Genomic DNA, 13,212 nt, shown 5'->3' with positions numbered 1-13,212 from the left:
ATTAATGCAACTCTAGACTGTTACTGATTTATTTAAAATATTTGTATCCTGCTTTTCTGCTTGCACTAAGCACCCAAAGTGGCTTAGGCTTAACAATAATTTTTAAAAAAATAACCTAATCAGAGGACAAGAGAACAAGTCTTATGAGGAAAGGCTGAGGGACGTGGGACTCTTCAGCCTGGAAGAGTGAAGGCCCAGGGAGACTTGGTAGCAGCCTATAAATACATTAAGGGTGTGCACCAGTAACTGGGAGAACTGTTCACCAGGGCATCCCAAGGGCAAACAAGGTTTAACTGAACTGTCACAAACTCTGGGAAGACCATTTTAGACTGGGCATAAGGAAAAACGTCTTTACTGTCTGAGTTCTGAAAGTCTAGGACAGACCCCCCCCCCGCTTTTCCCCAGAAGTGGTGCAGGCACCTACTCTGGATGCTTTTTTAAGGCATGGTTGGATGTTTATCTTGCTGGTATTATTTGACCCTAGCAGACTTCCTGCCCCTTGGGTGGGAGGGGGCTGGACCTGATAATTTTGCGAGGTCCCTTCCAGCCTTAATATCTATGAAATCTGTAATAGACAAATAGTTAATTATTTCAACCCAGGAAAGTGAGCTTAGTCCTCTGGCTGATAGCGGAGGCCAGGCTATACTTCCCTTTGGCTCTGCAGTCCTAGCACAACTAGGCAGCAAGTTGAGCAGCATTGTGTTTTCTGGCAGGAAGGGGGAAAGCAAGCTCACTGCCACTTCTCTTTTCCATGGATGAGGCCAGACTAGAATTGGCTAAAATAAAAATCTTTCCCCCCTTTTGTTGTGGGAACTTGGTAGCTCAAGTTAAATAGCAGATTTGCAAAATATGGAAAATGAGTATGTTAAGCTGCCAGGTCTGGGGGAAGAAGCAGGATCCTTGCTTTCAAGATCACTGTCACCAGATATGTGATCCACAGTGAGTAGTTGTTCAAGACAGTGAAGCTTTTTATCAAGCTTTGTGAACAAAATGTCCAAAGAAGATCAAGAAGAACCAGATGAGACCAGTGGCTCAAGTAGTATTTGCACACTACTATTTGGTACACGTCTTTCCATAACTGAAAATCAATACTGGAAGGAACATTACAAACTAATTTGCCCATCATATGAGTTACTGTCACATCATTGCTCATCACATTCTCTCTTAGACAGAGTATGACAGAGTTCAAACAGTGGTTATTCAAAGGATTGGTCAAGCAGAATCACTGACTCTGATATCAGATGGATGGACTGATACATAAGGAAATCCTTTATTGAACATTGTTAGCAATACCTGAACCAATATTCCTAAAACCAATTGCTATTAAATCTTCTTGTCATACAGGTGAATACATAGCCAAATTACCAAGTGAAGAGATTGAAAGTGCAGGTCTGTCCAGGGTACAAGCCTTTGTAACTGATAATGCGAGTAACATGAAAGCTGCATGGCAAATTTTAAAGGCAGTGTATCCTCATTTAGTAGTATTTGGCTGTCTTGCTCATGGGTTGAATCTTCTGGCATAGGACATAAGTGTGAATACAATGAAAACAATATTGGCAAACTGCAAAGCAATTGTGAAGGTATTCAGCAATTATGTTGCTAATCAGGCTTCAAAGGAATTACAGAAAGAGAAGCAGGGGAAGGAAAGTGCACTTTTATAGCCAGAAGAAACTAGATGGGGCTCAGCTACAAAGTGTTTATGTAGCTTGCTGCATACAAAGAACTATTTGCAGTGTGCTTCAATAGATGACATGGATCTCAGATCATTCCCACGAACATTCAGAAGCAGATTCTCAACAATGATGTGTTCTGGTTCGAGTTCAAGGAGCATTCTGTTAGCAACTGAAACTGTTAGTAGCAGTCAAGAAACTTGAAGGAGATGCACCAAGCCTTTCAAATATTCCAGAGATATTCAGACAAGTGAATGAAAATCTAATTGAGCTTTTGCCTTTTTCACCTCTGTCCAAAAAAAAAGTAGTAGTAAAACAGATGTTTACTAAGAGATCTGAGTTTTGCTGTCATCCAGTTCATCTGGCAGCAAACCTTTTGGATCCTCAATACAGAGGACAACATTTATCAGAAGATGAATTATCTACTGCTCTCGATACAGTTGTGGAAGTAGCTAAGAATGTCCCCAACATGGATGAAATAGCGGTAATGACAGGTATTGCCAAGTACCATGCAAAAGAGAGAACTTTTGGAGCGAAGACATCATTTGGCAGGCAGCAGAGAACATCTCCTCTTACATGGTGGAAGGGCTACTGTAACACCCAACGGCTGTCCAGAATTGCTCTAAGGATCCTAAGCGTTTCACCAACAGCAGCTTCTTGTGAATGGAACTTGGAAGGCTTTCAGCTCAGTCAAGACAGAAAAGAAGAATAGACTAACAAATGAACACACCACTAAGCTTGTTTCTATTTCTCAAAATCTCTTGCTTCTGGAGAATCAGCCAGAAGCACATTTGGTGAAGAAGATGCAGTGTGATAAGTCGCCTTTGCCCATAGACTCATTGGCAAAACCATCTTTTAGCCAAAGAGAACAAGGTTTAAATAGTTCTGAATCAGATTTGCTTCGATCTGATTCTGAAATGGAACTAACAAGTATAGTGCGAGCGATTCCACAGATGGTAACAGCGAAACTGGAGGTGCCGCAGTGACCTCAGTGTGAGAGAGTTAAACTCTGTTGAAGTAGATGAGTGGACAACCAGGGCATATCATGCACAGTTCTTTGGGTGTGCTAAAATTAGTGTGTCAACAGTTTTCAGTGCCTTTGTTTTTCCCTCAGATTTAAACAAACAATGGAAGGGGGAAGTACATTGTATTGTCTTTACATTTTTACAAGTATTTCAATAAAAATAATTTATTTCCACATAAAGCTTTGAATTTGTGTGTATATAACATTTAAACCACATTCTGTGCTGTATTTAATTTTTTTCCTAATCAAATATTTCAGTTCAAGTACTTGTAGCTTTTGGGACATAAAATTAACGTGTGGGTACTTGTAAGTTTTTGTTTACTAAATATAAGTCAAACATGCTAAATCAGATCACTCTGTATTTAGGGCATTGGAAAACTTTCCAATTCAAAATTTTCCAGAAAATGCACAACTCTGGTTTTCAAATCCAGTCATGTTTTTTAGTATTCATTTTCTTTCACTGTTTGCCTGGGGTTTTTTGTTTTTTGTTTTTGAGGTGAAGGCGCATCTTTTTGAATGGCTGCTCATTCACTTGCAAGCTGTTCTGATCTAGGCCAGGTGTCTTCTGAGACCAAAACAATGCTGTTACAGTAATTACCAGTAGCAAAGAACAGAAAAAACACCTTTTTATTACTAAAACAGTAAATAATATTGTTGTGGCAAGTATACCACTATCCTAAAATATTTGAGAGGTTGATAGGCATCTTTTAAATCTTGAAATCTGAAATGTTCAACCAGAAATATACCTGCGCAAATATAGGTCTCTCCACTGGCTGTTTGAATGAGGGCTGTGCTTACCTACTCCCAATCCTAAGAGTGTGGAGAAGCTGCCTGGCTTTCAGTTTTCTTATCACTATCCTTTTGTTTTCCTCCAAACTCCTAAATGCTTCACAAGCTCTACGTTTTCCCTCTGTTGTCATCCTTTTTCCTCAGTCATCCATTCCCATGCCGCCTTCTTAGCTACCTACTGCTCTTTTCTAGGCACACTTCTGCCTTGCCTTCTATATTGCTTTAGTTAAAACAATTGGAAACTAACTGCAAAGTCCAGAAAATGGCCATCTTCCCTATTGTGGTTTGGTTTCATTTCAGTTGAAAAGTGAATGCACTCCTTGTTTCCATATGCAATTTGTAAAGAATATGACTGTCTTGACTGAAGGTAGCATGGCTTTAGTCCTTTCAGAAGTAACCCCGTAAAAAAAAAAAAAAAAAAAGTCTGTTTATTAAAGCCAACAATATGCTGACAGACCTGATATTTAAGGCTGTGTTTAAAAATAGCTCATGAGATTTGTGTTTAAATAATATTTCATAACACTGATGCATAGTTAAGGAGTTAGGTATCTGTATTAATTCTGTTTTGTTACCCACTGTGTTTTTTTTCTTTCGGTTCATGGAGAAAAATCAGTTGGGTCAGTGCTTCTCAAACAGGGTTGAGACTTTTTTTTAAGGGTCCCAAGGGGTACCGTACCATTAGCATAGTTAGGTGTGCAAACAGCCACCCACAATTTACAAGATAAACGCACAGATTTCAAATAGGAATCCATATTCTCTGACCTGTTGAATGTATCTGTCTGTTTGTTGATATAAAAGAATTGCTCTACTGTTTTTCTGTAGTCAGGAAACAAATGGAAGCTCAGAGGTAGCATTTTTCTGAGGGTGCCTAGAGTTGAAAAAGTTTGAGAACCACTGAGTTAAATCCCATTCTTGAAAATGTTATAGTCAGCCAACTTGACTGCAACTATTCACCTGCACATATCTTTCTGTTCCTAAACATTTCCTATTTCCCTGTGTTCTCTGAGCTGTGATTTCATACTAGCAAGGGAATATGTTTTATGTGGATGCATTTGGAAATGTGCTGCTTGAAACTGCAAGAAAGCTGAAGCTGTAACTTCCTTATTAGAGCTGCTGCTGTCAGGCTGGCTTCAAAGCTATCTCATGTGGGTAGGTGTCTATCCAGTCGAAGTTTTAGTTTTGAAAATAAGTGAACTTTTCTTACCCCCTTGTGTTTAAATTAGCAAATTTTATTTCTGAAGCAAAATGGGCAAAAGTAGTATTTAGAATATTATTAGAATCATTATATCACTGTCGTTGGTCCTGGGGTTGCCAGGCCTTTTCTGATTATCAGATGCAACAAATGACGTCCAATTTTATTGACCAGTTTGGCTTCAACGATGAGAAGTTTGCTGATCAAGATGACATCGGCAAGTGAGTAGACCTTTATGCTGGTTTTCATGTCTGTCTTGAGGGGTTTTTTTTAACTTTATTATGTGTCTTTTGACTGTGTCATCTGCGGCCTTCACTGATGTTGAGCTGTCTCTAGTCAACCTTGTTTTTCTTGATCAATGTTGTATGTTTTTTAATCAACGAAGATTGCCAGGAAAAGCAGAATTAGCCTTCCTGAGCAATTTTTCTACCTTCCCTAGCAGCTGGATAAGAGAATGCTTAGCCTCTGGCTGTGTAGCTCAACTTATGGGTCTGCACGTAGTACACGTGACCCCTGGCACATGGAAATCGTGGGGCCAGAATTCATGAGAGAGTTTTGAGGCACAGTAGTTAGACCTGCAGTATGTTCCATGCTGTGACACAGTCTTAATTAAGTTTTGGTGGGAAAGCTGGCAGGAACAATATATCCACAAGTGTTCTTTTCTGTAGGGAACAGTAAGGAAGGGCACCATAAATCTGCCTTTTGTGTTCAAGAGCAAGGCAGTTCAGACATTTCTCCAATTAGGGTAAGTGAAGGATTTAGAAATGGGAATAGTTTTAGTCTATAAAAGGAACAAAAAACCCAATAAAAAGCTGTATAACCACTACCATTTCTTCAAGTAATATTCTTTCATAGGAAATAGAGTCAGTTGGAGCCATTGATAAAATGGCAGGACACTCAGTCAGCCCCTGAAGTAGAGCTAGGTGTATGGTTTGAAAAAGCAGAAGTCCATTTTTTTTTTTTTTTAAATGATCCCTAAAAGAGTCCAAGACAGCCAGTGAAATGTTAGGTAGGCTACTGCTGTCATACTGGTTACTGATACCTTACTCTGACTTGCACTGCAAAATAATATGGGAAATAGTTGTTAGAAGCGGCTGACACAATCAGTGGCTGCTTGTTTATACTAAACATGTTTCTTTTGAGGTGTGTAGTAGGTCCATTGATACTGAGCCCATAAAAAATTGATTCTAGTTTTGCCTTCCAGAAACTGTGACATTCTTGTACTTAAAAAAAGAAAAAAAACCCAAACATGATAATGCACACATTTTGCGTGCAGGTGATGAATTGCTGAGATTTTTTCCTCTGCCTGCTTGTCAGTTGTTCTTCACAGCTGCTTTCATGTCATAGTTGCATGATTTTCCTTTTTCATATGGGGCCTAAAACTAATCTGTCTTGACAATTCTTTGGCCTTAAAGGTCATATCAAAGAACTATGAATGTCATTTCTCTTCCCCACCCCCCCAATTTCCTCAGTGATCTGTAGTACTGAGGATTGGGGAAGAGTACCAGCTGTGCAGCTAGCTTTAAACTAACTTATGTGCAGTTAAAAAGAATAAATGCAAGTTTGTCCTGAAAGTCTGGCATATTTTAACCCCTTATTTCCTGACAGAGAACCCTTTGGTGAGCTTAAACACAAGGAAGCTTACAAGAAGTGGAAGCTTAGATAAGCAACTTGGGAGAAGTATAAGAATATTGCTTGGGCATGCAGGGATGAAGTCAGGAAGGCCAGAGCACAATTGGAGGTGCAGCTAGCAAGGGATGTGAAGAATAACAAGAAGGGTTTCTACAAGTACATCAGTAGAAAGAGGAGGATCAAGGAAAGTGTGGGTTCCTTATTGAATGGGGGAGACACCTTAATGACAGATGATGAGGAAAAGACTGAAATGCTCAATGTCTTTTTTACTTCAGTCTTCACAGGAAAGGTCAGGTCCCAGACTACTGCACCGAGCAGCAGTTTGGAGAGGAGGTGAGCAGCCCCCATTGGTCAGAAAAAACAGGTTAGGAACTATTTAGAAAAGCTGGACATGTACAGATCCATGGGGCTGGATGCAATGCATCTGTGGGTGAGGGACTTGGCTAATGTGATTGCAGAGCTGCTGGCCATCATCTCAGAAAACTTCTGGTGATTGAGAGAGGTCCTGGATAATTGGAAAAGAGTAAATCCTAGTGCCCATCTTTAAGAAAGGGAAGAAGAAAGATCCAAGGATCTGCAAACCAGTCAGCCTCACCTCAGTCCCTGGAAAAATCATGGAGCAGTTCTTCAAATAATCCGTTCAAAATAATTTAAGCACTTGGAGGAGAAGGTGATTAGGAGCAGACAGCATGGATTCACCAAGTGCAAGTCATGGCTGATCAACCTGATTGCCTTCTGCGATGAGATGACTGGCCCTATGGATTCAGGGAAAGCAGTGAACATAATATACCTTGAGTTTAGCAAGGCTTTTGGTACAGTCTCCCAAAGCATTCTTGCAAGCAAACTGAGGAAGAATGGGTTGGATGAATGGATTGTAATGTGGATAGAAAGCTGGCTGGATTGTCACGCTCTACAGGTAGTAATCAATGGCTCAGTGTGTAGCTGGCAGCCCATATCAACTGGAATGCCCCAGGGCTTGGTCGTGGGTCTGGTTTTGTTCATTATCTTTGTTAACAACCTGACAGATGGTCTGGATTGCACCCTCAGCAAGTTCATGAATGACAGCAAGGTGGAAGGTGTCGTAGATACACTGGAAGGTAGGGCTAGGATTCAGGGTGACCTTGACAAGTTGGAGATTTGGGCCAAAAGGAATCTCATGAGGTTCAGTAAGGACAAGTGCAAAGTCTGCCACTTAGAACAGAACAATCCCATGCACTGATGCAGGCTGGGGGCTGACTGGCTGGGCAGCAGCTCTGCAGAAAAGGACCTGGGGATTTACAGTGGACAATAAGCTGAATATGAGCCAGCCCTGTGCCCTTGTTGCCAGGAAGGCTAACAGCTTACTGGGCTGCATTGGTAGCTGTACTGCCAGTAGGTCAAAGGTAGTGATTATTCCCCTCTATTCAGCACTGGTGAGGCCACATCTGGAGTACTATGTCCAGTTCCCCCCCACTCCCCCCAGTAAAAAAAAAGGATGTGGACAAATTGGAGAGGGTCCAGTGGAGGGCAACAAAAATGGTGAGGGGGCTGGGGGACATGACTTCTGAGGAAAGACTAGGGAAACGGCTTATTTGGAGAAGAGGACTCTGAGAGAGGACTTAATAGCAGTTTTCAACTGTGTGAAGGGGGGTGGTCCAAGGAGGATGGAGCTAGACTGTTCTTAAGTGGTGGCAGATGACAGAACAAGGAGCAATGGTCTCAAGTTGCAGCAAGGGAAGTTTATGTTAAATATTAGGCATAGGGCTGTGTGAAGCTTTGGTAGCTGATTCCAATTTGGAGGAGATTCGGCCTGATTTGGGGACCAAATCTCTGAATCCGACTTTAATCGGGAGACTGATTAAAAGCTCTGAATTGACTTGAAGCATCCAGATCGATTCGGAAAAGTTTCAGAAAAGATTTGGCTGCTTTTGGATGTTCAGCCATAGACTAAAAAGACAGCTGACACAGCTGCCTCCAGCTGGTAAGTCTGTTGGGATTGGGGGAGGGGAGGGAAGGGAGCATGGGAGGGGGGAAAGCAGCAGCAGGGCATAGCCCCCACTCCCAGCACTGCCTCGCTTGCTTGCCCTGCTGGCTGGCAAGCAGTGGCAGGGTAGAGTCCCCGCTCCCAGAGTTGATGCGGGCATGGTAGTGCTAGGAACGGGGGCTATGCCCTGCTGCTGGCTGGAGCAAGCTGCACCTGCATTGCCTGCCACTCCCCTCACCCCGCCGCCTGTGTGCCTGCTAGGCAAATGGCGGCAGGGCAGAGCCCTCGCAGCTTCCCCTGCTGGAGCAGAGGCAGGCACATCCTGGGGGAGCCATGAGATAAGCCCCCATGGCAGTCGGGCCAGGCCCAGCATCTGAGCACCAAAAAAAAAACCCAAACCACCAGCTCCAGCAGTGGCAGTTGAGGCCTTTGGGCACTTGTGGCAGAGCCTGCCCATGCACACAGCTGTTGCATCGCATGGGTGCAGGCCTCTGCATGTTGTCTGGGAGCTGGGGTGGCTCCACTTGTCAGCTGGAGCCTAACACTGCTCAGCCTCAGCAGCCCCAGCTCCCAGGCAGCGCGCACAGCTCCCTGCCAAGCCGTGTTGCACCTGCGCCATGGGGCAGCTGCCATGTGGGTGCCAGGTGGTGGGGCGGGGAAGGGGTGATCCCCACTGCAACTCTTTGTGTGTGGGGGGGCTCTGCCATAAGTACCAAGAGGCCCCAATTGCTGCTGCTGCAGACGGTGAGTGAGGAGCTTTTTTTTTTTTCTTTTTCAAGTGCTGGGACTAGGCTGGGGACATGCAGAGCAGCCATGGGGGGCTTCTCTCGTGGTTCCACCCACCTAGGGAGTGGCAAGCCCAGCAGGAGGAGCTGTGGAAGACCTGCAGCTGCCCGGCTGTGCCTCACTCTCCCTGGCCGATCTGAATTTCTCTGAATTGGCGGCAAATCTTCTGAAGCTGATCAGCTGAATCAATTTGGGACGGTGATCTGAATCTCTGAATTGAATCCCTGTCTCCAGAATTGGCCGAATCCAAATTGAATACTTCCCTATTTGCACGGGCTTACATAGGAAGAATTTTCTTACTAGGAGGGTAGTAAAACACTGGAACAGGTTATCCAGAGAGGTGGTGGAAGCTTCATCCTTGGAGGTTTTCAAAACCCGACTAAACAAAGCTTTGGCTGGGATGATCTAGTTGGGGATGGTCCTGCTTTGAGCAGGCAGCTGGACTAAATGACCTCCTGAGGTCCCTTCCAACCCAAACCTTCTATTATTCGGTTAGTGCTCCTACTAATGCAGCCTAGTATGCTGTTAGCCTTCCTGGCAACAAGGGCAGACTGCTGGCTTATATTCAGTGTATTGTCCACTGTAACACCCAGGTCCTTTTCCGAATAGCTGCTGCTTAACCAGTCAGTATCCTGGATGTAGCCGTGCGTGGGATTGTCCTGGGGCATTCCAGTTGATATGGGCTGCCAGCTAGACATTGAGTAACTGATTACTGGGGAGATTGTACCAAAAGCTTTGCTAAACTCAAGGTATATTATGTTCACTGCTTTCCCCAGATCCGTGGGGCCAGTCATCTCATCATAAAAGGCAATCAGGTTGATCAGCCATGACTTGTCCCTGGTGAATTCATGCTGACTGTTCCTAATCACCAAGGTTCCTGGTATCTATTTAGCTATCTATCGCTTCATTTTAATCATGGAAAAATGTGGTTTTCTGGTTCTTTTTTTTTTTTTTTTAACTGAAAATTGGATATATTTTTTTTTTAAATGGAAGAGAACCTGGATCCTTGATAATCACTTTTTCCTCCAAGTCCTTAGAAATAGGTTCTTTGAGGATCTGCTCCACGACTTTTCCAGGGACTGAGGTGACGCTAACTGGTCTGCATTTCCCTGGATCCTCCTTTTTCCCTTTCTTAAATATGAACATTTATATTTTCTCTTTTCTAATCATCTGGGACCTCACATGATCACCCTGAGTTTTCAAAGATGATGGGCAATGACTCTGCAAGCACGTCAGCCAACAGCCTTGGCACCCTTGGGTGCATCCCATCTGGCCCCAAGGACTTGTCCATGTCCAGCTTTTTCTGAATAGTTCCTAACCTGGTCTTTCTCCACTGTTGGCTGCTTTCCTCCTCCCCAAACTGCTGCCTGGTGCAGTAGTCTGGGGGTGACTTTCCCTGTGAACACTGAGGTGAAGAAGGCATTGAACACTTCAGCCTTTTCTGCATCCTCTGTCACTAGGTTCCCTCCCCCATTCAGTAAGAGTCCTGCATTTTCCCTGATCTTCCTCTTGCTACTGACGTACTTGTAGAAACCCTTCTTGCTAGTCCTCGCATCCTGTGCTAGCTGCAACTCCAATTGTGCTCTGGCCTTCCTGACTTCATCCCTGCATGCCTGAAGAAGGCTTTTTATTCTTCTCTAGTTATTTGTCCAAGTTTCCACTTCTTATAAGGTTTGTTTTAGCGATTTAGTTTACTGAAGAGTTAGTTCCCTGCTAAGTCAAGCCGGTCTTCTGCCATATTTCCTAGTCCTCCTGTGCATAGGGATGATTTATTCCTGCTCTCTCAAAAGATCTAGGGAAGTAATTATTCCTCTTTATTCAACACTGGTGAGGCCACATCTGGAGTCCTGTCTCCAGTTTTGGACCTCCCGCTATAGAAAGGATGTGGACAAGTTGAAGAGAGTACAGCAGAGAGCAACAAAAATGGTCCAGAGGCTTGGGCACATGACTTCTGAGAAGAGGCTGAAGAACCTGGGTTCATTTAGTTTGGAGAAGAGAAGACTGCTATAAAATTCCCTCAGCCTTCAGCTGCCTGAAGGCTGACTCCATAGAGGATGGAGCTAGACCAGGGGTCAGCAGTGCTCTTGGGCAGAGTGGCAAAAACAGCTGGACTTGTAAGATGTTGATGTGCCAGGACAGGCAAAGGAGGAGCCACAAGGGGCCCAGTCCTTGTTGTGGCAGTGCAGCCCCAGCCTCTTCCCTGCCATCTGCTCCAAGGCACAAGTGCCAAGGAAAGTGCCTTTGCATGCTACACTGTGTGGCACCTGTGCCGGGGGTTGCCCTCTTCTGAGCTAAATAGTTCTCGGTGGTGAAAGAAGATGGAACAGGAGCAAAGGTCTCAAGTTGCAATGGGGGAGGTTTGTTAGATATTAGGAAAAATGTTCTCACCAGGAGGGTGGTGAAGCCCTGGAACAAGTAATGTAGGGAGGTGGTGGAATCTCCATGTTGGAGGCTTTTGAGGCCCGGCTTGACAAAGCCCTGGCTGGGATGATCTAGTTGGGGACGGCCCTGCTTTGAGCAGCAGGTTGGACTAGATGACCTTTTAAGGTCTCTTTCAACCCTCGTTTTCTGATTCTATGATTTCATGTCTGTAGCAAAGCTATTAGGCATTAAGACAACCAGGTTAACTCGATGAAGCTTTGTAGGTGGGCTCACTACACAGAGGTCCATTTTTATCCTTGAATTTACTCTCCAGCCAAAGAACTTTAGTGTTTCACGTGTGGAATTTTTCCCCCCTTGGGAACAAGGCATTCAGTTAACTTTGACGTTTTAGGTTAAGAGTCAGATCTTGCAACATGTTCTTCCTGGGGGAGCTGTTGTGTTTTTAATTATGTTTTGAAGTCAGTGGGCACATGTAAGGTCTGCTGTCATAGTTTTCTTGGCAGACTTAAGTCTTTTTATTATAAATTGTTAAAAAATGAGTTATCAACTATCATCTTAGCTATCCATGGAATGATATACTCACTGTTTTGTTGCACTGTTTCAAAAATGAGATTTAGGATTTTATACTTTATGTTAATTTTAATTACTTAATTATGCAGATATATTTTTATCATGCATCTTATGAAAAGTAGCCATCTTTCTGTTTCATTGGTTTTTAAGCATTCTTTAAAGTTGTTTTTTATAGAAAATGTTTCTTGACTTAAAGTACTATTTAAGGGAATAGTGATAAGAAGGCACCATTTTTTTTCCTTGGCACAAAAATTAAAACTGCATTCTTGTGCAGGAAACCTTTTTTAAAGCTGCAAATAGTCTTACTGTACAATGTTTAAAAAAAAAAATGAAATGGCTCTATTTTCATATGACTTACATTGTGGCATCTTTTCTGTTTTCATGCATGAATTTTTACTTTATTTGCAGTGTTTCTTTTGATCGTGTGTCAGACATCAACTTTACCCTCAATACAAATGAAAGTGTAAGTATATGTTCCTGCTGCTGTCCTGACTTCAGTGATTGAGGAGAGAGGACTGTTTAATAAATTATGCGTCAAAGGGCAGAATATCACTGAGTCAAATTATACTTGTTGCTGGTAACCTTGAAGGGCAGCTTACCTAGGTGGTTCCTTGTAATAGTGTGAGCATTACTGTCTTGGAGACTGCTACTGCTACACTGAGGAGTATTTCTGTATTTGGCTTCAGCAGACCTGCTCCCTGTATGCTTATGTATAGATGTGTTCAGGAGTAGATGTGGGTCTTATTTTCTGCAGTTGATTGTATGCTTATTCAGTATATAGCATGTTGGAATTAGCTACTTCACTCTTCCGCTGAATTATAAATTAATGGTCTTAGTCAGATGAAAGTTTAAAAAGGGGAGTGGTTTTAAAAATGTTTTCTCAGAAAATATTTGTCTTGTGAACCAAACGCCTAACCCTGTCCTCCATTAAAAAAAAAAAAAAGGAGTATTCCTTTGATCCAGTCATCTCTGTATTAAGCTGGGAGAAACTTTTAAAGATAATATGCCTAAGGAGTGAGCAAGAAAAGGTGAAATAATTACCATTTGCATTTGTTTACCGTGTTTGAAACTGCAAAGGCAAGCTTTCTTGTGCTGTAGCCATAGGAGATGCACTTACAGCTGAATTTTTAACCAATATGACAAAATGGGTTAGCTGACAATAAATGAACGTCATATTTGTTCCTAATCTTATTCTTTCTGTATG

General features: G+C 42.8%; 1 protein-coding gene across 9 annotated transcripts in view; it reads left to right on the top strand.

The window, feature by feature from the left end:
• The window catches only part of PPP6R3 (protein phosphatase 6 regulatory subunit 3), a 105,918-nt gene that overhangs the window by 74,799 nt on the left and 17,907 nt on the right, over positions 1 to 13,212 (top strand). For 7 of the 9 annotated variants that reach the window (XM_090032351.1, XM_090032354.1, XM_090032356.1 and 4 more), the window contains 2 exons: positions 4,799 to 4,896; positions 12,417 to 12,471. In XM_090032351.1, the coding sequence (XP_089888477.1) occupies positions 4,799 to 4,896; positions 12,417 to 12,471 (153 nt within the window). The remainder of the gene's footprint in view (positions 1 to 4,798; positions 4,897 to 12,416; positions 12,472 to 13,212) is intronic. The other 2 variants (XM_090032353.1, XM_090032352.1) reach the window with 2 other exon arrangements.

This window comes from Crocodylus siamensis, chromosome 2 (assembly GCF_052110815.1).
Source record: "Crocodylus siamensis isolate JL-2025a chromosome 2, ASM5211081v1, whole genome shotgun sequence".
NCBI lineage: Eukaryota > Metazoa > Chordata > Crocodylia > Crocodylidae > Crocodylus > Crocodylus siamensis.
Note: the sequence above shows the minus strand (reverse complement) of the source record. Positions and strands in the feature narration are given on the sequence as shown.